This window comes from Leucoraja erinacea, chromosome 33 (assembly GCF_028641065.1).
Source record: "Leucoraja erinacea ecotype New England chromosome 33, Leri_hhj_1, whole genome shotgun sequence".
NCBI lineage: Eukaryota > Metazoa > Chordata > Chondrichthyes > Rajiformes > Rajidae > Leucoraja > Leucoraja erinaceus.
The window spans coordinates 9549275-9576478 of record NC_073409.1 but is presented as its reverse complement, the minus strand read 5'-3'; the positions used below and the strand labels follow the sequence as shown (position 1 = coordinate 9576478).

Genomic DNA, 27204 nt, shown 5'->3' with positions numbered 1-27204 from the left:
ATCTAAAACCTTTCCCAGTCATGTTGCTAAGATAGAGGCTTGAACTAAAAGATTGGGTGCTAGTGGAGATTAGAGTTGAACCTTCACAATGGTAGTCCATATTGAAGAATCTGGCTGGTGAACTTGTAGCCCAATTAGTTTTATCCAGTCATGCTCTTATTTCCTTGATGGCTCACTCTGCCATGCTCAAGGATGGAACCAAATCTTATCTTGGGAATTCTGGACACCACCCCAAGCAAGCACTGTCAAGTATTATGAATTGTTTTTGGGCATGGTGAGTTTCCTGCAGAATAGGTATGCCTGCTGTGCACTCCACTGCCTAGATTAACGATCGAGTAGGCTGTTCGTGCAGACAAGCAAGGGGCAGAATATTCTGCTGGCATCCAGAGTGCATTGAAGAGTTTGACATTTCAGCAGAGGTTTTGCTGGATGGATGAAAATACTTCGGGAGTTGGGCTTATGCAAGTGCCCAAGGCAATTTCCTATCCTCTGCAAAGAAAAACTTGTAATTGTTGGCAGTATTGGCGGTTCCACTAACAGGCATTTGGGCAATTTGCTCTTTTGTCCCTCGGTTTCCTCTTGCTTTATTGAAAACTGAGCCTAAATTCAGCTGTGCCAAGGTGTTACCAATATGTTCCAAGTAGTTGTGTTTTGTTAAATGCGATAATAAGGGGCTGTTTCTCAAATAGTTTTAAGATGTCAATGTTTTGAGCAATAGAAGCAGACCATTTGGCACTAATGATGGTCTGCTTGAGCCTTGTCCAATTTTTCCTCCATTAAATCTATAAATTGTATTTCTCTGTTCCCTTTTTCCTTGCACTTGTTTTTCTTCCCTGTATGTTGCTAGTGTTTGCTTCAGCTGCATGTCATGTATGGTATCCTCATCGGTCTTTGCTTGTCGATTTTTTGATTGATTATTCAGGACTCGGTAAATGAAATTGTGCTATAGTCTGAATTTCAAATTAAATAACTTCCTTAAATAATACTGAGATTTAATTGGGGGGGGGGGGCATGTGAATTTGAGCCTTGTGCGAGGATGCATAATGTAAACGATGTATCAAAACTATTTTGATTTTGAATGATAGTTATGACATCAACCACTTTTAAGTCAAGAAGCATCTTCCATAAAATTGTGTAAATAAAAATATGCTCTTGGGGAGTGGGTATTAAATATAGACTCTGGCAGTTCTGTGATTGCGTGTATCTGATTCGGGTATTGTACATTGACAAAATATGCAATTTCTCTCATGGACCTGTAATATAGCCTAGTACATTAGAATGCAAATTGAGTGCATGCAAATCGGTGCAGTATTTTTGTAGGATTAGCAATTGCTTCCGGCTTAGGGTTATTGTGATGTTTTGTGATTCACGAAATGTATTATGAGAAAAAAAAAATCTTGAAGTGAAGGCTAGACTTGGTCTTTATTCACTCTAAGATTATATTAAATGATGATTAGCTGAATATCTCTGGATTCTGCCAAAAACAAGTAGAAGGCAATGCAGAGAAAATACAGCATGGTGTAAATCAACAAATCACTTTGCCTGATGTGCACTGCATGCAAATGAGATCAGCATTGTTTATTAATAAACACCAGAACATTTCCTGCTTTAAAGATGATGAATTTGATGTTTGTGGTGTAAAGCTATTAATTCAAACCGACAGTTGTAGAAAATAAATATGTTTATTTAACTCGCTGAACCAAGTGATGATTTAGCACACTACATTGCCAAAGCTGAACGTTGTTTTAAACTCATTGATAGGATTTAGCAATGGTCGAAGCTAGTTTAAGATAAGACAAGATGAGCCATCATGTTGAACTGTTGCAGTCAGCATGGTGAGAATGCTCCTGCAGTGCTTTGGGGTAAAGAAGTCAAGTAATTTGTTCACAATTGTGTAGTTTTAATATATAACTCACTAATATCACAAAAATAACTGGGTATAGACCTTCACCAAGTACTGAATAGGTTTTGTTTTTAAATGTCCATGAATCAACTTTTGTCTGTAAATTGGAAAATACATAATCACTCTACAGTACCATACCTCCACAACATTGTAATGAAAGACACCAGAAGCATAAGATTGTTCAGAACAATTCCTAAAAGTTTAGAGACGGGAAACTGGTTTTGCCATTTGTAAGAATAAATATATGTACTTTGAACTTTTGAAGATTTAGAGGCATGCGTTCAGGTGGGCACCATGGAAGAATTGAGCCGAAGGGTCTGTTTTATTGCTGTTTAACTCTGATTCTCAGGGAGCTTGTTCATATGCACAGTGACAAAAGGCAGATGTTTGTAATCCAACAGTAATTGTGTTATTTGTCTTGTTGCTTGAAGATAGCTACAGGTATGAAATATTTGAGGTTTGCAGTGATATCCTTTCCAGTGTGCTCAGTAAGATTGTGGGTACATAACTAAAGCTCTTAAGTTTTGATACTTTAGTGGCAAGAACTTTGGCCCTCAAAGCCATTTATTTTTTATCTGGAAACAAAAGTTTTAACCTCGGGGGAAAAAAAAAGACAAAGTGCTGGAGTAACTCAGTGGGCCAGACAGCATCTCTCGATAGTATTGCTAGATGATGTTTTGGGTTGGGACCCTTCTTCGGACTGATTGTGGTTGGGGTAAGGAAGCTGGTAGAGAGGTGGGGCAAGGACATGGCCTGGCAAGTGAAAGGTTGATAGGTGAATACAGGTGAAGGGGGGTGGGAGTTGTTTAGCAAGTGGTTGGACAAAGGCCAGAGATGAAAACATGAAGCCAGAGGAAGGAATTTGGTGGGAGGGGACAAATACCGGGATAAGGTGGTGGGTAGATGAAAATGCTGGAGTAACGCAGAAGGACAGGCAGCATCTATGGAGAGAAGGAATGGATGACGTTTTGGTCTGAAGAAGGTCTTGACCCAAAACGTCATCCATTCCTTCTCTCCAGAGATGCTGCCGGCATCCAGCATTACTCCAGTTACTCCAACATTTTGTGTATCCCTTCGAATCTGCAGTTCTTTCCTATACGAGAAGGTGGTGGGGTTTGGTTAGTTACCTAAAATTGGAGAATTCAATACCCATACCGTTGGGTTGTAAACTACTCACTCGGAATTATTACTTACTGCCTATTATGCCTCCTGGCATGTAGGGCAGCAACGAAGGTGCTCCACTTAGTGTTGATTTCTACAGTTGCTGTTTCCGTAACATATTTGTTTTTACGAGACAGGGTTGTTAACCCTGTGCGCAACCTACAACCTCGAGGACCAGTGGATCGCTCTTCGTCTCACCTCTACCCTTCGACCTGCCCAGCATGGGAGACCCTAACTGGAGTCGAATCTCCTGCTGGCATAGTTCTAGGGGTCACTGAGACACATAAGCTCCCCGACCACGACAAGGTTGCAATCCAACGGGGAGAAGCGGAATTATGAAGGTATTCATATCTCCAGTTTGGGTGTGGCCTCTGGCAATAGATGTGGCCCAGGACTGAAAGGTCATTATGGGAGAGGGATGAGGAACTAAAATGGCTAGCAATCGGGAGATCCACTAGACCTTGGTGGATCAAGTGCGTGTTCGGCAAAACAATTGCCTTTTCTACGCTTTATGCCAACATAAAGGAAGCCATATCTAGAGCAGCGGATGCAGTAGATGAGGATAGAGGAGGTGCACATGAATGTCGATAGCTTCTTCCAGTGCTAATGGTCTTCACAAGCCATGACTATCTGAGTTGATGAGCCCTCTGTGCTGTCTCCGTCTACCATCTGCTATTTGATGTTTGAGCTTCCTCTGAGCATCTGGCTTCAGTTACCTGTATTGCTGTTGCTTTTCCTTTTGGGGATCAGTGGGACTTTTCAATCCAGGAACACGTTGCAGCTAATTAACTGCTTGATCTGCTGGCTATCCTCATCAAACCTGGCCTGGTTCTTGCTCAACGTGCCAATTATTGCAGACTTCATTGGCTGTGGACACTATGTGGCTCTCATAGGTGAGAATTGACAGGTTGTCTGTGAGGTGTGGTCTGAAAAGAGAGTTTTGTGGGGTTTTTTGAATGCTTTGACATTGAATATGTAACAATACGTCTGCTGATGCTAATGTTTTGTTGCTGCTGATGTTTTGCTGCCAGGTTGATCGGGTTAATAGAGCAGATTAAGCAACGTTCAGTTCAGCAGTTCACCTTTAGTGGAGTGGGTGATGTAGACATCTTTGCAATCACTTGGATGATATAATCAAACATGGTGATATTGCTTGGAGCAGGTGCGTTGCCAAGATGCTTTGTGCTTATTATTCTGATGAAGTTGGGTGTTTTAATAACAAAGCATTTTCAACAGTAGGTCCCTCTTTTATTCCTTGCCTATCATACCATTACCAGAGGATTGTGTCTCATCCTGATCTAATGTTGAAATTGCTCTTAACGATCAATATTGTGCATTCCTTTAAAATGCGCATTAGGATTTTAAAGTTGGAGTAGATGCCCTTTGAGATACTGGATATTTTGATGCTTTTGACTGAAGTCTAGTATTTTGTCAACATTACAATAATCCTGTCTAAGAAGATGTATCTGATATGCTGCATCCATAAATTGTGGAAAATCCAAAATGGGACAGCTTGTTTAGAGCTTAGTTGGATGTTGGATTCTGACCCTTATCGTACCACTTTGATTTGTTGCATTGGATGGCTTCTATCTCAAAGGAATTGGGAGAATGTTTCAGATGGTCTTGTAATCCTCACAATTTGGAGTGGGGGTGGAGGTTGTTGCTGAGAAAACATGGTTGATGGCAAAAATCTTCATGGTGGGAATCTGAATAAAAATTAAATCCATCCTGATTGTTAGTGACATAACCTGTTGGAAACTCTCAGCGGGCCAGGAACTGCCAGTATTGCAGTCTGTCTTTTTACAGATGCTGCCTGATCTACTGAATACTGGCAGTTCTGCTCGAAAGTGTTTCACTACAGATATAAAACGATTGTATCACACTCATGGTCAGTGAAGTTGACAGGCAATTGCTTCTAATGACATTTGTGCAATGAAACTCAAACAATGTAAAATGCAGCCATTATTATTTTAACTAGAAAAACAGACGTAGCTCTTAAAAATACCTTTTTGTTGAAAATCATGCAGTAAAAATAACAATGTTAATCTGAAACTCTAGTCCCTAACGCCCCCCCCCCCCCCCCCTGCGCCTTCCTATAGACACAATTGTTTTTATATGCAATATTTTGTAAGAGAGCAGCTATCTAGTTATAGAAGATCTACCTGTTTGAAACTTCCAGCAACATGTGGATTTTGTGTAACCATTGTGACGAGTGACATGAGTTTCAAGTGGACATGCGAGTCCATTATCTGGCAGTAACTTGTTAATATTGCATTGCTTATGGGTTCTGAAGATTGCTTATCAATCACCATTAACTTCTCAGCACAGATTTTGACTATCCAAAGATTTCATATCCTGAAGGCAAACTTAAAGCAAACCTCTTGGATGTAGTCATAATTATAGCTTTTGCCCACAAGTCTACATTTTGTGCTTTTGGCCTGATGGATTTTGACATTTGAGTGAGTGATTTATTGCTGGTTATATAAAATAGTTGAGTAATAAAAGAAGAAACAATAAAGAATTGTCATTAAAATGATTGCTCAAAGCTCCTGGAATTCACTCTTGATTTATTTTTATCTGCTTTATGATTATTTTGTCGTTGTTGCAATTTTCCTGTAATTCAACAACCTATTGTTATAGATTTGCTTCCTTGCATTCCTTGGTCAAAAAGCGTTGGCTTGAATCGGAGGCAGAAAACTATCTAAGACTCAAAGTTCTGCGTTCAATGTTGTCCTCTGAGCCTTGTACATGCGCATGAAAATTTACACCGATCCCTTACCAGGAAAATAAATTAACTATTTATTTATTGATTGCAACATCTTGAAGATTTAAATTGGGTGGACTCCGGTTCTCTGTCATGACCTATGGTCTGATTGAATGTAAAAGTGAAATTGTAGACTGGGCAGAAATTAGTAAAGGAACGTTGAAATATTTCAGTAATAACTAATTTTCTCAAGCCTCTGTTTCTGGGGAGAAAGAAATCAGTTGAAGAACAGACACCTTCCATGCTTTATGAGAAACATTTATTTCTGTGCCCAGTCATTCCATAGTGAGGGCGAGAGAGTGAGCAGATGACATTTGGCATTGATAGTGTGAAGGTCAGGATACCTTCCCCTTGTAGCTGGCTGTGCCACCATTTAATCCATCCAGCCCGATGAAGGGCTAACATTCTGATATCTTAGCAGACACTTCGGCATTTATCTCAGTCTCCAGTTGCTTATCTGGATTGGCATGTGTGCTAATTTCTTCTCTACTCTTTACATGCACTCGCATGTGTACGCGCATGCATACATACACGCACACGTAGTTTGACACTGGTCAGCCTGATTCCCTTGCAGCTGCTGTTGCGACATTCTCTCCATGTTGAACAATGCTGGGATGGTATTTTCTAATGGTATTTTCTCTCTCCACTTCCTATTCCTTCCAAGAGAATTATTACGCATAGACTGGTCTGCTTAACGTATTAACGTCCAATCTTGAACTGAACTGTATATGAAGACCAAATTTAACCATTCTTATAACTACAAACCTCTCATCTTGGTGTGTGTGTGTGTGTGTGTGTCTCTCTCTCTGTCCCTCTCTGTCCCTCTCTGTCCCTCTCTGTCCCTCTCTGTCCCTCTCTGTCCCGATGGGATTGTAGCCCTGCTCGCAACATTGTTGCTTTTCAAGTACACTGAGTCCTGCTAGCCTTAGCAAGTGCACATGCATTTGTTTTAATGTCACAGTACACTGAGTTCTGCTAACTAACAAGTGCAAATGCATTTTTCAAAATTTTACAAATGAGTGAGGGTGCATAAGGCGAAATGAGCACCACCTGCGCAGTTGTCGGCTACGGGTGAGTGGTCCCACTTGCTCTAGTAATATTATAAAATTCCCAGTTAAATATTAGCTGAGTTTCATTCAATTGGCTTTTCATATCTTGAATGGAAGTGCTGTTTAATAATTGTTCTATTTAATTTTGGTTCAACTATCTGTTAACTGATGAGTAGCTATCCTTAACTGTACATAATTGGCCATGAGAAATTGTAATCTGCATTGGGGATCAACTTCAAAGCCAAACATATTCTTAATTGAAGTTAGACACAAAATGCTGGAGTAACTCAGCGGGACAGGCAGCATCTCTGCAGAGAAGGAATCGGGTCCGAGAGCCTTCTTCAGACTTAATTGTTCTTAATTGACTTGCCTTTTGGAATTTGCAAACTAAAATTCCTTCATGTTGGATTCAGCATTTAGAAACATCAATGCTCGAACAGATGGAGACTGAATCAGGAGTGAATGCAATCATGGTTGAATATTGGAATGTTGAATATTTCTACACAAGACAGATTTAAACGCTAAAGTGCATTTCTTTAAGGATAGAATTTTTGATGAAGCAAAATTACATTTTTATTGATGGAAATTTGCACATCTCAAATTGCATTTCATGAAATAAAATGGATTGTTCACATGATAAAGGTAGAAATGATGTAACAACTGAACATTACCATTTGATAAAACAATTTCAATGGAGTTAGGCAATTTGCTGAAACCATTTCAACATTGCATCTTCATGGAAGTTGGGAAAATTTGATTTGAAAACATGTTCATGTTATTTGGTGCTAGATAGAATCTGTACTTAAGAGTATCATTATGGGTGAAATGAAGTTAGAAACTTGGGCACTGGCTTGGCAGAAGCATAAGTACACCTGTTATTACTATATCGGAAATCTAGTTTTTATTGGTTAAAATCTATCATTGGATCAGCCTAGTCAGCTGGCAAGCTTGAATTTACCATTGCTTTGAAAATAAATGTTTTGATCCATGGTTTTTCATCTTGAACTGAATTATTAATGATTAGTTGTTTGGATATGGCATAAAAGACCTACAATTGTTAAAACTTGGAATTAAATCCAAAAGATTTCTTCATCATCCTAATGTTTGTATATTTACAGGTTTTAAAAACTCGAAGACAGTAAATATAAATATAGAAGGAAAGATATTGTGTGATATATATATATTTGCACTGTAAATTATCTTCTCCTTGACCAATTGTTTGCATTCATGCACAGTATGAATGCACACAATTAACTATTGTATCCCAGATGATGGAATTTGTGGTGAAAAATCTTATTGCCATTGAAGTTAACATTTAAGAGGTTGCTAATACATAGCCAAATATCAGAGTAGAATATCCAAATTTCACTTTTTCACAATGTGATTGGAAGGAAAAAAAATCCCGTTCAAGTATGAAGCTCCTGTTTTGTGCAGACTTAATTTTATTTGTTCAGTTGCATTGTATAATTAAATCATTTGAACATCCAGAGGTGTGATAAATTTGCTGATGGACATGAAAGTTGTTCTGAAGAGGACATAAAACTACAGGGGAGGATGTAGTTTAAGATAATGTCAGAGATTAAGTAGAAACTGTGAAAGTTCATTGGTCTCATGGACAATATTAAAAGTGTATATTATCTAAATAATGATTGGTTCAAGAATAGAGATGTGCAAAAGTTTCAATCCATGTCTAGTCTACTGTATTTACTGTCATGTCTAGTCTACTGTATTTACTGTACATTATACTTGTTTGTGTTTTGGTCTATTTTATATCAATTTCTTAATGAAAAACATTGTAGTATATTAATATTGGTCATGATAGTTGGTTGGAGAAGTGAAATGTTAATGCTGCTGATCCACTAATTATTGGAAGTGTATATGCAGTTGGTAGAAACAAATCAAAAATAAACTGGTAGTTGGGTCTAGAAATCTGTGATGGAATTTTCACTGAAAGGTGTGGAAGACAAGATACAGTCAAGTTGTGGAAAGCTCTATTCTGTAGATCTATAAAGCGGCCTTTACAAAAGAAGATTAAAGCATGTTAAAATTGCAGAAACAGTTGTATAATTTTTTCCTGGGTCAAATATTGTTTTTCACTAAAGACCAGTTCTAGTTTGTATTATACCTGTTTAAAGTTGATTGTTAAGAGATATTGTACTGGACCTCTATTACTTGTATCAATGTGCAAAAAAAATCACAGTGCTGGTATCTTGTGAAAGGATCGGGTCCAGTAAGTCATCTCATTTGCCATTTCCCTCCACAAATGCTGCCTGAGCTGCTGAATTCCTCCAGCACTTTTTTTCCCCCTCAGCATCTACAGTCTCTTGTGTCTCCACTGTGGTCTATCAAGGACTTTCAGTTCTGAAATCTTGATTTGAATCTAATCCAAATGGATACGTTTTCTTTACCAGCTTGAGCATCTTCATTATACAAGTCGGGGCAGTATCAAAAATATTTCCAAGTACAAACATGCCTATAATTTTATACTAATTGGCACCTCATTTGGTGGTTCAGGATGGAAAATAATTTGTGAAGCAAATGTGTTTTTTGAGGATAGGTCCAAGATGTTTGGTTAAAAATAACTGAGGAAACCTGTTGCTTTTGAAGAATCTTAAAATAATTGGCACTGGTCTAAAATGGAAAATTTGTCTCATTTCCTTGTGCTCGTATTCTATCACAGTGAGCACCTTCAGTTAAAGAATGGAAATGAAATTACATTTTTGTCGATCAACAATACATAGTTCTAAGAATTTCTTAAGAACTAATTTGGCAGGATGCTATTGGGTTTGCCGATATTTAGATAATGTTTGAGGAATTTATTATTATGTTAAATTTACCTCAAGTTTTCATAAAAGTAATTTAAGAAACACAAATGATGCAAACGCGTTTTTTGAGCGCTATCTTCAGTCTAAGTAACGCTGTATTTTCTTTTGATAGTAATGGAAGAAAGAACAGGTACTAATTCTTGGGGATCAGCTGACCAGCCAAGCCCAACGTATGAATCCTCGAGGGTAAGTCTGCTTCAATGCTAGCATTTCTCATAACATGCAATTCAGTGTTAGTTGCAAATAAAATAGATTCACTGTATCTGTTAAATGACTTGTAATTTGAGTATCTACTTTTAATTTCCTACTAGTGTCAAAATCGAGAGAGGTGAAACCATCTACTTTGATTAAAAGCAGAGAATTAATAGAGCTTATTTAGTTTCTCACGTTATCTCTCATTGTTTTTGCCAGAAGTATTTTTTTTAATGAATGTGAAAACAGCCCTTGGCTCCTCTCTCAGAACAGTTGCAATCATGACCGGCATTACTCACTTTTGAGCCTTGTTTTCCTATTTGATTCATTTGTCATGGATAGATGAAAATGGAAGAGCTAATGAGGAGAAATGTAAAGTTGGATGGTAACATTTAGCACTTCTACGTTTGTTTATGCGTAGACAGGAAGGTTTTCATAAATGGTTTTAAATTATAAATTGATATAAATCCACAATGCAAAAGTTGTTGCCTTTATCAATCATAGGAGAGAGGAAGAAATGATGTATACTTCAGATTGGAACAATGAGAGTTGACTTCATGGCATCAAAGATTCTTATCAAGATTGACATGATGGATGTTAAGAGGATGTTTCCTTGTGTTGCAGGGACTGGGATATAATTTTAGGGTAAGGTGGTGGCTGTTTAGGTCTAAGATGAAGAGAAATTCCTTGACTCCCTGAAAATATTTGTTCTACCTCCAGAGGGCTGTAAATGCTCTGAGTATGTTCAAGGCTGATAATCTTTTGACCGTGAGGACTTTTTGAGAAATTGCATCAAAAGTGGGTGTAATCTTGCGGATTGTTGGTCCATGTGGAAAAACTAAAGGTTACCCTTGTGAGAAGTGGTGAGTCCTTACATTTGTCATCAGGAGTTGAACCAAAATGATGAACGTACCATATGTAAACAATGCAACCGCTTAAATGTGCAATGACTAGGTGAGTTTTTGGTGCTCCAACCCAGATTTTCAATCAAAATTTGGGGAAGGTGGATCCGTGGCATGACTTGCTGAAGAAGGTGGAGAGTTGTAGTGTCGTTTGAAATGGGGCAGTTACAAGAAAGTTTTTGTTCAGATTGTATTTGAGGCGAAGATTGAACCAATCTGTCCAATGACTACCACTAGTTTAGATTTATTTGGATTTAATTGTTTCAGGGCAGGAATCATCTCTTGATGACATGTAACTGAAAAGGCTGGATTTTGCCTAAAACTAAGTGTAAACAAAAAAGAGATTTGAACCTGGTTTAATATCGAATAAATAATTTAAGAAAGGATAATTGGGCTTCTCTTTTATCGCCTTGATATTTACTCTTGTGATCCTCATTGAAATTGATGATTGCAATCCTGAGGTCTAAACCGACACAATATTCAATTGACTGTTTCCCTCAATGCAATCCTTGAGAAGCCAAGAAACGTACTCTAGTCCTTACAGTTGGACTCCAATGATGGTGAATTGCCAGATATAACTCTCACCAGGTGGCGCCACCAGCAGTGGCTGCCTCGCCAACAGTCTGTCTGTCCTTTCTTCTTCTTGTTATTTTTAGCATGTGTTAAAAGGTATGTTTAGTGTTCCTTGGTTCGTTTTATGTGGGGGGGGGGGAGGACTTATTTTCAATCTCTTACCTCGACGGGGATGCACATTTTTTTTTTTTTCCCTGTATCGTATCTCCATCCCCACTGTGGCCTAACATTGTGGAGTTGGTGGCCTTTCCTGGAGACGATGGGCGCTCTATGCCGCGGGAGTCTGCGGGACTTTAACATCGCGGAGCATGAGATCTCTTTGCCGGGGATCGAAGCTCCAACCGTGGGGCCTGTAGACATCGTGAAGGCTGCGGTCTCCGGTAAGAAGAGGTCGACTCGGGAGAAAGTTTCAATTGCTCCGGCGCGGGAATTTCGATCACCCTGACGGGGGCTTCGACCGTCGGCTGCGGGGGTTTTGATCGCCCCGACTGCAGATGATTTGACTGCCCGGACCGCAGGAGAACAAAGAGGAAGAAGATTGAACTTTATTGACTTCCAACAGTGAAGAATGTGGAATCCACTATGATGGATGTTTATGTTAACTTTTATGTGGTTGTATGTCTTGTTGCTTTTCACTTAGTATGGCAACTCAGATTTCACTGTACCTTCATTGGTACATGTGACAGTAAACTGACCTTGAAACCTTGAGTCCCAAATGTTTATGCTGCACAGCACACTCGCATGGGAATCCAGGATTGGAGTTATGAGACAGACAGCAAAAGTTAGGATCATGTTTCTGCACCCTTAGTGTGACTACTTTGTGCAATTGAAGTAGTTTTTTTCTCACTGTAGCATTTTTTAATTTGATACAACCTGCGTTTGTAGTTTGGTAAGTCGTTCCTGGCATGATGGGGGTTTTTTTTTGAAGTTCATTCATTCTCTAGATAAATATTCCAGCGTCTTCATAAATATTCCAGTGTCTTGTCAAACATAAAATACATTAATAACAGGTGCTTAACATTTTAAAAGGTAGCATGGGAACATTGCATTTTTATGTGTACAACCAATTGCATCTGTACAGTGTCCTTTAATCAGTAAAGCTTGTACACCTCATCTTGTGAAGTAGGCAAATAACTGAACAGCAGAAGAAGCTGTGACATGCATCCATAAGCAGGCAGTGATTTGACTTATTTAGCCAGCAGTCACGAGCCCTTTGGTTGAACTGATGGCACGTAGCACAGATCGTGTAGCCTGTTTTTGCCCTATTAATGCTGTCTTGAAAGTTTGCCTTCAGCCTAGGGAATGATGAATGTTCAGTGACTGCTGATCTAATAGTCTCGGAGGATTCAAGGTTTTAGGCTGCAGAAATTGTCTTGAACCCTATTTTTGTGAGTCTTGTGTTGCCCTGTGGTCTTGTAATTCTGTATATTTTTACTTTGTTGCCCTTGATCTTCATGTTCATTCGGTTGTCATCCTGGCTTTGAGTCAACAACAAAGATATGAAAAGAAGTTGCTGAAGAGGTTCTGTATTCTCCTGTAAATGTACTGTTAACCTTTCCAGGAAGGTAGCTTATTTTCCTTAAAGCAGATGTGGGTCATAATTACAGGAATTAAAATTGATTGATATGCTTTGGTAAGTTTGTAATTCAGCCATCCTAGTTTTATTTCAAATGCATGGGTATTTTAAGTAACATTATTTTTCAGTTTTAACCATTTCTGCTTGCTAGAAAATAAGATGATCTTATTTCAGCTGCTATTTAATATTAGGAAGCCTCTTTTGGCATTGCACACGGGCATGGAATGCGGTTTAGAGAAGCCACTGCATTCCCAATATGACGGGTTCATTTATAGCTGTACAGATCCTCCCAGTTCCTAAGAGCAGTTTGTTGCCCGATGAGTTTGCAGGTTGGAAAAGTGGCTGCCTGGCAAAATACTTAAATAAAAATATTGGTCAACCAAGGCAGTGTGTAGTTTAGCCAGGGCATTTAACTTTGCTGTTCAGATACTGCTCAGAATAATGTTCCCACATAGCAGAAGATGTCTGCAGCTCCATCGCAGCCGGCAAATCCACCCTACTGGTCTCCCAGTAAACTGGGGAAGAACCATATTGTAAAGTTAATTCATCAACACACTAGGCGGATAATGCTACCGCAGTGCTAGATGACTACAAATTATTTGTTTCTTCTGCACTCTGCCCTTTTAAAAATAATATTCAAACATAGTGTCAGTGTCTACTGATATACACCTGGCTGTTCATTATTTGTATGCTGTCTCAAAATTGGCAGATTTTGTTCTGTATCTAGAACTGTTTGAACAGAAATCTCTTAGTGAGACAGTGAAGTTACTGTCTTTGGTCTCAGCTAGAAATTATTTTCTTGTCAACTGACTAAAGTTGAACCTTGGTGTCATTTGATCCCATGATGACTTAAAACTGCGTACTCATTCCAAAGCTCTGTTCATCTGCTTCCACTCTGGTGTTTTGATCTAATTATCTCCTCCATACTTCCCCCCCCCTCCCCAAGCCCATTTCAACTCCTTGTTCATACTTACAAAGTTTGATTTTTCTGTCTGCTCACTATCAGATTTTCATTTTCAAATTTCACTTGGACTTCTATAAAAAATTACTTAATTAGATACTGGAAAGTCTGCCTTTTCCTATCATTTATTTATTTTGTGCAGGGGCGATAGTAACCTGTTCTGTAGACACTGCCAATTAATACTAAATTCTAGTTTATTGAAAGTTGAATGTATTTCATTTCATAAGATAGACAAAACACACTCTCTTTACTAATAAAATGGGCCTTTTATTTTTAGTATTTATTTCTGAGCAGAAAAGACTGCACCTGGGGGGGGGGGGGGAACAAAAATGGTTCTGATGAACAGCAAGTTGTCTAATATTTCCCTATAGTCTGCTCAAAGTGGTTAAATATCGTCATGATTTTTTGTTTTTGTTTTGGGAGATCAATCCCCCCCAGGAAAATTATTAAATCTTTGTTAAAAAGATTGGAGTGGCTATTTGCTCACGACAACAATCTCTTGCCTGATCACATATTGTTGGCACAGGCTTATAATCCACAGTGGCCTTTGTACCTGCCGCATGCACAGGCTTCTAGATTTGGATATGGATGGCCTGAAGAGTTCCAGAAATTGGTGGTGGGAAGTACTAAGAACTTGAAAAAGAGAAACCTTGAACTAAAATTCCCCTGTCAGTTGTCAAAATTGTTGAGACTTTAAAAAACATTCTGAATGTTTAAAAATGATTAATATTATGATATTTTAATATAATCCAAGGTAAAACCATGTGAGTATAAAGCACATTTTTACTAACACCCTTCAAACCATACTGAAATCAATGGATACGAAGGAACTGCAGATGCTGGTTTACACCGAAGATAGACACACAATGCCGGAGTAACTCAGCGAGACAGGCAACATCTCTAGATAGAAGGAATTGGTCAGAAGAAGGGTCTCGACCCGAAACATCACCCATTCCTTCTATGAAGAGATGTTGCCTGTCTCGCTGAGTTACTCCAGTCCATCGTCGCGGAAATCAATGGAACAATGTTTCTAGGAATTGAGAGCTGAATTTCTATGTGTAAATGCTGAATTGTCTGGCTGGGCTCCACCGTGGGGAGTCCAGCACCAAATGTTTGGGTGTCAAAAAGACGACTGAGTGAGTTTGCCATTTAGCGGGACTTCTGTATCATAGAAACATAGAAATTAGGTGCAGGAGTAGGTGCAGCCCTTCGAGCCTGCACCAATTAGGTGCAGCCCTTCGAGCCTGCACCGCCATTCAATATGATAATAGCTGATCATCCAACTCAGTATCCCGTACCTGCCTTCTCTCCCTACCCACTGATCCCTTTAGCCACAAGGGCCACATCTAACTCCCTCTTAAGTATAGCCAATGAACTGGCCTCAACTACCTTATGTGGCAGAGATTTCCTGAGATTCACCACTCTTTGTGTGAAAAATGTTTTTCTCATCTCGGTCCTAAAAGATTTCCCCCTTATCCTTAAACTGTGACCCCTTGATCTAGACTTCCCCAACATCAGGAACAATCTTCCTGCATCTAGCCTGTCCAACCCCTTAAGAATTTTGTAAGTTTCTATAAGATCCCCTCTCAATTTTCTAAATTCTAACGAGTACAAGCCGAGTCTATCTTCATATGAAAGTCCTGACATCCCAGGAATCAGTCTGGTGAACCTTCTCTGTACTCCCTCTATGGCAAGAATGTCTTTCCTCAGATTAGGAGACCAAAACTGTACGCAATACTCCAGGTGTGGTCTCACCAAGACCCTGTACAACTGCAGTAGAACCTCCCTGCTCCTATACTCAAATCCTTTTGCTATGAATGCTAACATACCATTCGCTTTCTTCACTGCCTGATGCAACTGCATGCCTACCTTCAATGACTGGTGTACCATGATACCCAGGTCTTGTTGCATCTCCCCTTTTCCTAATCGGCCACCATTCAGATAATAGTCTACTTTTCTGTTTTGTCACCAAAGTGGATAACCTCACATTTATCCACATTATACTGCATCTGCCATGCATTTGCCCACTCACCCAGCCTATCCAAGTCACCTTGCAGCCTCCTAGCATCCTCCTCACAGCTAACACTGCCCCCCCCCCAGCTTCGTGTCATCCGCAAACTTGGAGATGTTGCATTCAATTCCCTCGTCCAAATCATTAACATATATTGTAAATAGCTGGGGTCCCAGAACTGAGCCTTGCGGTACCCCACTAGTCACTGCCTGCCACTCTGAAAAGGATCCGTTTACTCCTACTCTTTGCTTCCTGTCTGCCAGCCAGTTCTCTATCCACATCAATACTGAACCTCCAATACCATGTGCTTTACGTTTGTATACTAATCTCTTATGTGGGACATTGTCGAAAGCCTTCTGAAAGTCCAGATATAATACATCCACTGGTTCTCCCTTATCCACTCTACTAGTTACATCCTCGAAAAATTCTATAAGATTCGTCAGACATGATTTACCTTTCATAAATCCATGCTGATTTTGTCCAATGATTTCACCACTTTAGAAATGTGCTACTATCCCATCTTTAATAACTGACTCTAGCAGTTTCCCCATTACCGATGTTAGACTAACTGGTCTGTAATTCCTCGTTTTCTCTCTCCCTCTCTTTTTAAAAAGTGGGGTTACATTAGCTACCCTCCAATCCTCAGGAACTACTCAAGAATCTAAAGAGTTTTGAAAAATTATCACTAATGCATCCACTATTTCTGGGGCTACTTCCTTAAGTACTCTGGGATGCAGCCTATCTGGCCCTGGGGATTTATTGGCCTTTAATCCATTCAATTTACCTAACACCACTTACCGGCTAACCTGGATTTCACTCAGTTCCTCCATCTCATTTGATCCCCGGTCCCCTGCTATTTCCGGTAGATTATTTATGTCTTCCTTAGTGAAGACAGAACCAAAGTAGTTATTCAATTGGTCTGCCATGTCCTTGTTCCCCATGATCAATTCACCTGTTTCTGACGGCAAGGGACCCACATTTGTTTTAACTAATCTTTTTCTCTTCACATATCTACAAAAACCTTTGCAGTCAGTTTTTATGTTCCCTGCCAGTTTTCTTTCATAATCTATTTTCCCTTTCCTAATTAACCCCTATGTCCTCCTCTGCTGGACTTTCTCCCAGTCCTCTGGTAGGCTGCTTTTTCTGGCTAATTTGTATGCTTCATCTTTTGTTTTGATTCTATCCCTGATTTCCCTTGTTATCCACGGATGCACTACCGTCCCCGATTTATTCTTTTGCCAAACTGGGATGAACAATTGTTGTAGTTCATCCATGCAGTCTTTAAATTCCTTCCATTGCATATCCGCCGTCAACCCTTTAAGAATCAATTGCCAGTCTATCTTGGCCAATTCACGTCTCATACCCTCAAAGAACCATTGTTTCTGAATTAATTATGTCACTCCATCCTAATGAAGAACTCAACCATATTATGGTCACTCTTGCCCAAGGGGCCACCCACAACAAGACTGTTAACTATACTTTCCTCATTACACAATACCCAGTCTAGAATAGCCTGCTCTCTCGTTGGTTTCTCTACATGTTGGTTTAGAAAACTATCCCGCATACATTCCAAGAAATCCTCTTCCTCAGCACCCCTGCCAATTTGATTCACCCAAACTATATGTAGGTTGAAGTCACCCATTATAACTGTTTTACCTTTGTTGCACGCATTTCTAATTTCCTGTTTGATGCCATCCCCAACTGCACTACTACTGTTAGGTGGCCTGTACACCACTCCCACTAGCGTTTTCAGCCCCTTAGTGTTTTGCAGCTCTACCCATATCGATTCCACATCCTCCAAGCCAATGTCCTTTCTTTCTATTGCGTTAATCTCCTCTCTAACCAGCAACGCTACCCCACCTCCTTTTCCTTTCTGTCTATCCCTCCTGAATATTGAATATCCTGGATGTTCAGCTCCCAGCCTTGGTCACCCTGGTCACCCATGTCTCCGTGATCCCAACTATATCATAGTCATTAATAGCTATCTGCACATTCAACTCATCCACCTTATTATGAATGCTCCTTGCATTGAGACACAAAACCTTCAGGCTTGTTTTTACAACACTCTTACCCCTTATACAATTATGTTAAAAAGTGGCCCTTTTTGATTTTTGCCCTGGATTTGTCTGCCTGCCACATTTCACCTTGCTATCTATTGCTTCTATCCTCATTTTACACCCCCTCTGTAATCAGTTCGGTATCCATGACCTAACTGATTACAAAGGAGCATTGTAGGGCTTGGTAAAATTGTTTTCAGGTATTCAAGTTTCTTAAACTGTTTCTTAAAATTTGAAAAAAATTCAATACAATTGTTTTTATACTTCTGTTGAGAATTATTTGCATTTTCAATATTTATGCTCACAGTATCTGCCATAGGAGCTATAGAAACGGAGCTTATCGAGTGCGCCCCATTCTAATAATTATAATGGGATGTGCAAACAATAAATTTGTATTTTCCTCTATCTATGAGCTGTTACTGTAGAAAAATGAGAAGGCAGACTAATTGGAAATATAATCCAAACTCGTGTAGGATTCCTATTTTTGCCTAATTTCTCATTTTTGAACAAGTAACAGCATGGTGAGCTCCTTGTGTTTATTCCAGTTCTCATCACTATCCAGCTGTTTGAGCAGATGTTACCATCTCAACTCTCTGGTAGTAAGGCCAATGTTCAGCATCAGCAATTATTGCCAGCTTAGCTGGATAGTTTGAAATCCATGTTTTCTGCCGCAGAGCCTAGTGTGAACCTAAAAGTGACCCATTGTCTTCACAGCTCTTGAGTTAACACACGGCCAAATCCCAATTGCCTTTTTTCTCAGGTGTTTCCGACTTTGGAAAGCTGAAATGCCCCTGTGCATTGTAGTGATTTCTTTTAAGAAATTGTTGATCTGAAATGTTTGCTTTGGGAAGATTGAGGAATGAGCAGGAAATCCATTTGATCTGTACTTGGCAAGATAACTTTGGCACTTGGAGTCACAGAGCCGTACATCACAAAAACGGGCCGTTTTGTCCACCTTGACCATGCTGATCAAGATGGTTTTCTAGGCTAGTGCAATTTGCCTTCTAAAACCCTCCTATCTGTAAATCTGTCCAAATGTCTTTTGAAACTTGTATTTGCTCTCACTTGCATTCAGAATGATCCCAGATGTATTGAAATCTGAGTTAGTAGTCAAGTATATTCACAATTTGTATTTCCTTTGTGAAATCTTAGCAAACATTTTGCAATAGGTGATTAAGGGACATGAGTTAGTATGGTTTAATTGTATGCATCCAAATATTCTAAGAACATTTTATTTTAACTAACCAAAGGACATTTTAACATGCTCTCGGTTGTTTTCTCATGGTTGTTTATAGAAATAGTACACAAGATTGCATATATGACCTCACTGATCATAACTCTAAGCATATAATAAAAATTGCTGTTTTAATGTTTTAATGCTTTTTTTCCATTAGTGTAACTATATAAACACTTTTTCTCTAGGCCTTTGCAGAAAATCCTCATTACAGTGAACAGTTGAATGATAGTCGATTAGGATCTCATGAAGGATTGTCACCAACTCCATTCATGAGCTCAAGCCTAATGGGTAAGTAGTCATTCTTATCAAGTAGACTCATAATTTCTAAACTCCTGAGAGCAAGAATGTTCATTTATCATTCCTTATCTGAACTGATATTTCCGGTAGCAAGAGACGTACAATCTGGCTGAAATTGTGTCATTGGGACCAAGAATCACCGTTTTTCATCGTAAGATCCTTTTCCTGATTTTTTGATGAAAGATGCTGTTAAATATATTTTGGTCTTTAAAGCAGCTTATATGGAGAGCATATTGTATTTTCTGATCATTGCGAACATACAACTTAGATTTTACTATTCTGTGATTTCCATAGAATTTCCGTACATTTTAACTTGAGGGTCAAATCAAATTTACTTTGTCCAAGTTTTGTTGATTACATTCTTCAAATCTACAAAATTCCTAAAATAACTAATGTTAAACCCTGGTTGAGAAAAGAAACATGCATGATTTTATGGTGATCTCGCATTGCTATTTAAGTAGTAATCTGAGTGAATTTTCAATTCCAGATTGCTTTTGCAGTAGGTATCTGCTGGAATCTTTACATGTTAACTTGTATTGATTGCAATGTTGTTTAAGTGTTTTTTTAATTACATGTCCGATATGGCAAGTATTTTTTTTTCTTACCAGTATATCGGTTGTTTGCACAGCTGTAATTGTCTTTTAACCAGTATTGCAATGGCATCCACGTTTCATATCTGAAATTGTAATTAAGAATAATGAGCTGCAATTCATGGCCTCAAATGTGTTTTTGTAGTGTTTAGACTATAGTTCCACATGAATGTGTGTGTGTCCTCAGCTCAGCAGCCTTGCTAACTTGATAATTACTTCAAAGAATAGGTTGCTTAAACCACCCCACAGCTCTTATCTAACCTGCCATCCAAGCTTGCCACCTGTTTCCACTCCAATTCAAATAGTATGATTTGGACATAGGCATGCATTTTATGAATTCTATCCTATTCAATTCTCTTGGAATAAAGCAATCCCAGTCAATATTGGGAAAGTGAAAATTCCCACTGGTGAAACCTTATTGCTTTTATACCTTTCTGCGATTCTATCTACATATGTTCTTATTCTCGTTGATTATTTGTGGGCTAACAGTATCACCTTTATATTTAAAAAAAATAAATAAAAAAAGGTTGATGTTAAAAGAATGCAGTGTTTCCCTTGGTTGGGGTGTCACTGTCCCAAATGAAGGGATTTTGTCTTTTGACGATTCGGATACTTTCGATCATCAATAAAGTAATGGAAGGGATAATTAACAGTGCTGTCAAGCAAACTTAACAACAACCTGTTCACAGAAGCCCCTAAGACCAAGAATGGACAAAATAGTTGAACATTAGAGGTGAAGAGAGAGAGAGAGTAGGTGCCTTTGACATTCAAGCAGGGTTGATTATGGCATTGATGGACTTGGCTAAACTGGAGTCAAAGGGAATTGGGGAAACCCCTCTGTTTGTTGGAATTACACAGCAACAAGAAAGATAACCACAAGGAGGTCAATCATCTCAGCCACATGACATATATGCAGGAGTTTCTTGGGGTTGTTTCAGAGGTTAAAAGATCTTCAGCTCCTTCATTCATGATCTTCTTTCAGTTGGAAAGTCAGAAGTATGCAAATGATGCAATTCGGTCAATGAAATGGTGCACTACAAGACCTGGACAATATTCTGGCATGGGCTGATTGATGGCAGATAACAGTTATACTATACAAGTACCAGGCATTGATATCCAGCAGGAGAAAATGCTATCACATCCAGGAACGAAGGAGGTTACAAAAAATGGTGGACACTGCCTGATCCATCATGAGTACTGATGTCCCCACCTTCGAAGGGATATATAGGAGGCGTTGCCTCATAAGGGCAGCCAGCATCATCAAAGACCCACACCACACTGGCCACATTCTCATTTCACTCCTGCCATCAGAAAGAAGGCTCTGACATCCTGGTTCAGGACAGCTACCCGACAACTATCAGGCTATTGAACACTACAAACACTACCTAAATTGCATAATAGAAACTATCTTTGTTGCTACAGGGACTTTGGGCATTTGTTTTATTTTACACAAATATTGGGTATTTTTATGAATTTGTTTGCGATATTATATATTGAGTGCTGCGTTTACCGACCTGTTAAGGTGCTACAGGTAAGAATTTTATTGTACTGTTTCGGTACAAATGATAATTCAACACTTGATTCTTGACTAATGTTCAGGGCATTACTATCCTTGATACTTGCATTATCAATACCATGAAGTTACTGTTGACCAGAACTGAACTGTGGTAACCACAGTCATAGTGTGGATACAAGATCAGGTCTTGGAATGCTGCAGTGAGTACCTTGACGCATAACTCTCCAAAGTTAGTTCCAACTAACTATGACATGGACACATTCACCCCCAATTTCAGGTGTCATTCCCCCCCACACTCCTCGTGTACTCGGCTCCCCACCTCACTCGCATCTATGTACTTACTTTTCCACTTTCCCCAGCCCCATCACCAAATTCCATTTCCCTTCATCCATTTCACTCACCTGTGCTCCTGTGCACTTACTTGCAAGATCTTGATGTAGTGGCATTTGGCCTATTTTGCATGTCATTGTGGATGGCATGTTCCTTTAAATTTTAGCCAGCCCGTTATAATGTGGGTGGGATTTTATGACGTGTCTTGGGGCGTGTTTATGCAGCTTAACTGCTTGCGTGTTAGTTTAGTTGAGAATTCGTTTTGGACAGGAGAGGGAGAAGGTTTATCCTTCGACCATGTTACACAGGTCAAGCATGTCAAGCATGTTACACAGGTCAAGCATGTCAAGCCTCATGTGAAGAAGAAGACACGAGGAGTTTTCTAGTATCTGAAGCAATGCGCTGGAGTTCGAAGAAGATTGCTGGAACAAGTCGGAAAACCTTGGATGTATCTTACTGTTTTATATCTACAATAAAGAAAATATTCATTAAAAGACTGTGTGCTGAAGCTTTATGAAAGTAGAAGCTCTGAAAGTCTCTGAGGCAGCTTGCATGCGTACCGAAGATATTCCCCTTATCCCCTCTCGCCCAATTAGTGGCTAGGGAGTTAATTTCCTGAAAGATCTGAAAAATCTGCCGCTACACTTGAGATAAACTTTATGGCCTGCCAGTCTTGATAATCAGAACAATTGCCTATTTTTGTAGTTGTGATTTTCGGGTTTGCTTCCCAGTTAAAGGAATTCCAATTACCTCAGTCAGTCTGATATTTTCTGCCATTGTGTTTGAGACGTGGGTTCTCCTGGACTTTTATAGATTGAACCATAGGACTGGTCGACTGATAATGTTTGGTATAGGTAATATATTTTGAGTGGATTACGGCTGCAGGGAAGGAGAGAAGGTGAGAAGATCCATTTTTAATAGTACACCTAGAAAAAAATTGTATGATGTCACTTCTACAGCAGGAGAATGGGTTGGAAAAGTTTAAATTATTGAAGCAGTTGCCAGTGCTCGGAAGGTATTTTGCCACAAAGGGAGATTGAGTGCTTGCCAAGCTATTTGTGCACCTGGATAGCTCGGGCGGTATAGTTGTGTCAGCTTGGTTTTGGGCTTTCCAATTGTCCCTTGCTGTACAGGTGGTGTTTTGGTAAAGAGGATGAGGACACTGAAAATATATCATACATGGAAAGAGTGCATAAGTTGTGTGAAGTGGTGTGTGGACAAACTCAATTAGTCACTGAACAGATATATTTTCTTACAGATTGCAAGTAGGAGATTTATATGGAAGATCTTTCTAATTAGATAATTATGTTTAAACAATTTACTTTAAGGCTAATTTACCAAAGAGCTGTTCCCTTGTCTGGGCTCCAGCTAGTAATGTCTATTGCGTTGACTCACTCTGTGCACCCTCTACTGTTTACTTTAAGTGCAGATGTGTCGGGGCAAGCAAATGCAATGGAGTTGTTCTGCTTTGATGCATCGGTGAAAAGGGTGGAGCGAACTCAGAACATAGTTGAAAGTTGTGCCCCCTGCTGGCGGCAGTGTACTCATCACTCGGTATAATGATGATGATTTGGTTGGTGCAAAAACAGTTGCATGTGTCTTGTAAATTCATGTGTTCAAAAAGTTAGCAAACTTAAAGTGTGATCAATTATCAGTAATTGAAATTTGCACCTCAGATTTTATTAAATTTGAACTCTAGAATATTTATGAATGATTAACGTCCTTTTTTTGATAAATGCATCAGTGTGAACTTTATTCTGTTTTATTGTATTTGTAAATCCTTTGTCACCCATGCAGCAAAGTGTTGCAGTATTTTTCATAGTGTAAAGAAGCATAATATTGAAACCAATAGTTAACAACTTTTGAAATACGGAAAGCAAATCAATAGGCCAAGGTATAGATCATCAAAACTCAAATATTTAATGTTCCCCTTTTGGATCCTAATCACCATTTACTGGTAACGATGTGTTTTCCTCCCAGATTGGAACCAAATGTTTTCTACAATGTCACTGCACAAATATGTAGTTTGCTTCTCTTATAAGCTGAAAAGATGATAGTGAAAGCTGTATACGGTCAGGAAATATTGCAACCAAATGTGTTTGTGGTCTCTCTTTTTGTTTTTAGTATTTGGCCATTCATGCATAGCAAAACTGAAAATATAAATATTCTTTTGCAGTTAATTTTTTTTCACTGATCGATGAAAAAAGTTTACATTTTTTAATAAGGAGACTGCGCTTTCCAGCCCACAAAAGATCACGCATCAGCCTAGGTTTCAACCAAAATATAGTTTGCATTTTTTTTTTGAAATACCTGTGCAGAAATCTACCATACATTTAGCTTTGCATAAATCACTAATCTGCGTCCCAAGGTATCTATTGCTCATAGCTGTTGATTTTTAAGTCTTGCTGAATTAGTCTCTGTTAAATCATGTGAATGCTGAGAGAGTATTTATGCTTCTTTAAATCCCACGAGGACAGCCCTGTGATGCAGCATTAACGCAGGTTGAAGTCTCCTGCTAATTCAATGCAACTGACGTCGATTACTTTACCTTTCAAGAATGACAATATATATTTTGTATGTTGAATCCTAGGCATCTAATCTCATACATAAAAATCATTATCGACTATGAACCAATTTTAAAAGAATAAAATGGTAATTTGATCGTATAAGTACTTTGATTCTGAGTTCATTGATAAAAATTAGTTCTCTCACCATGGCATCTTATGAACCAGCAGGGCAACCCTTTGTGAAGGTCTTTCTCAGGCTTGATCGTTGTGAAGCTTTAATGTTCTAGAATGTTATGTTTCTGTATCAACATTTACCTAACTGAGTGCAGTAAGCTTACTTGTTCATAGCAATGCTTGTATATGCAATTGAAACACTGCACAATTCAGCTGCTGGTTATCACAACATTTTATTGATGCTGTTCCTTATAACAACTAAAGCAGATGTGCACTTACCTGTAAATGGGATTGTAACAGTCTACAAACTGTTGCAATATTTTTATGGAGACAAGGAAGTAATTTTGAAGTGTAGCTGCTGTTATAGGAAATTTGGCAGATAATTTACATGCAAGATTTCACATGCAGCTCTCGTGATCAAGGGTTGTGATCTAGGATGAGGGAATAAATGATGACCAGAGCACTAGTGAGAATTCCTTTGACCTTTCAATAGTGAGCGGATAGTCTGGATCTTAATTTAAAGACCCCATGTAAGATGATGTTGACCCTTTAGAAATGTAATTGCTTCTATTCAGTTTCCTTTAACTGAAGTTTCCAGGCCTAAGTGGTTGGCTGCTCTGGATTGGAGTAATAAGTATGCCTTAACTGTGAATTTGTCAAATTTTTACTACGAGTTTTTAAGATGCTTATTGTGAATATTCAACAATATTTTGAGTTTAAGGGAATTGAGCCAAATGGGATTTGACCAGGATTGTGGATGATATTGTGAACAGATTATTAGCTGGAACTTGATGTCTGAACAACTGGAGGAACTGGTCTACTTGTGGCTGTTATGTAAAAATAATGAACTTCACTCTGTTGTTACCGACATTAGACCAGTTTCTAAATTAAATACTATTTCAGTTTATTTAAGAAGGAACTGCAGATGCTGAAAAATCGAAGGTAAACAAAAATGCTGGAGAAACTCAGTAGGTGTGGCAGCATCTATCGAGTGAAGGAAATAGTCAACGTTTCGGGTCAAAACAAACCTGTATTACTTCAGTTCATTAGGTTGGTGTAATTTTCAAACACATATTGTTAACACTTGTCTGGGTATCCATGTTACTCGATTCCTTACCTAATTCAGTAATAACGGTAATATCATGATTAATGAACTTGTGAAATGAAAATAGCTACCCTAGAAAAATCGTTTTTGAAGCATCTATATTCTCAAAGCCCCGCATACCTTTTAAAGGTGGGTGGTTTCTACATTATTTAAGGAAAATAATCTTGTAGATCTCTTGATCTTTGTGCACCTGCAAATTTTCTTGTGCTTTGTTGAAGGCTGGAATCTAGAGCATAGTGTAACTGACATTTGAAGAACACAGTACCAACCACCCTCCTAACCAAAGTGGGAGTGTAAATGTGAGCATTGAACCGGCATTCTCAGCTATGGCATCTGGTAAAATGCAGAGATACCTAGTTGAACATGATGCTGATGTGGTTTGGCATAGTGTCAATGAAAGTAGATTGCACAAATAATCTTCAAGTGAACTTTGTACTCTGCTTTAGTTTAATTTAGTTTAGAGATACAGCGTGGAAACAAGCCCTTCGGCCGGCCAGGTCCGCGCTGACCAGCGATCCCCGCACATTAACACTATCCTACACCCACGAGGGACAATTTTTACATTTACCAAGCTAATTAACCTACAAACCTGTATGTCTTTGGAGTGGGGGAGGAAACCGAGATCTCGGAGAAAACTCACGCAGGTCACAGAGAGAAGGTACAAATTCTGTACAGACAAGCACCCGAAGTCGGGATTGAACCCGGGTCTCCGGCGCTGCATTCAATGTAAGGCTGCAGCTTTACCGCTGCGCAACCGTAACCGCTCTTAGTCTTTTGGTGTTTTATTTTTAAGCATGGAGAATTATTCTGTAGTGTAGGACAGTTTTATTTCATTTATGAGAGTCCAGTATTTTATCGATCTAAGTTTTGTATAGAAATACATTTAAAGGATTAAAGCAATATTGTCTTGCCTCGGTGGTGATTCAGCAGTATTAATCATGTATAATATTGCAATATTACAAAAGCTGCAATGGTCTGAAGTATAGCACCAATGAATTTTGCTCAGTGAGAAATTACATTCATCTGTTTTTCATTTTCTTTTGATGCAGCATAATGATTTTCCTGGAAATTGAATTACCTAGTCATTTATTGACAGTGTGGGCCTTTTATTGTCCATTGTTTTTGTGTATTAGCAGTGAAATCTGTGTCATTGTTTTTTATTGCCTGTATAAGAAGGAAAATACTGCATTTTCTGGCTAGTATTCTAATTGGGCCTTGAGGCTTATCAAAGTTCTGCATCAACTTCATGTCCTGCACACAATCACTGCAGCAGGTGTCTGGTTGGTTTTGAATTCCCTGGAGAGGTCGCTTTCTTCCCAGTTAGCAGCTGTGACAGGAGCACTGATTTGTCACTGTTCCGTTAGGTTTAGGACTAGTCGGGTAGTATAGGTCATAAATGCTTTCCGGGCTTTGCCTGCTCTTGTAAGCTTTCTGTCTTCATTATTCTTGTGCACATTAATCTATTCTTCTCTCG

The 27204-nt window shown here is 38.9% G+C and overlaps 1 protein-coding gene across 14 annotated transcripts in view; it reads left to right on the top strand.

The window, feature by feature from the left end:
- Positions 1-27204, top strand: part of tcf12 (transcription factor 12) — a 141274-nt gene that overhangs the window by 15219 nt on the left and 98851 nt on the right. For 9 of the 14 annotated variants that reach the window (XM_055661230.1, XM_055661236.1, XM_055661240.1 and 6 more), the window contains 2 exons: positions 9815-9888; positions 19397-19499. The exons of 4 other annotated variants lie outside the window; for them this stretch is intronic. In XM_055661230.1, the coding sequence (XP_055517205.1) occupies positions 9815-9888; positions 19397-19499 (177 nt within the window). Of the gene's footprint in view, positions 1-9814; positions 9889-19396; positions 19500-27204 lie in introns of those variants that run through there. One more of the 14 variants, XM_055661243.1, reaches the window with a different exon arrangement.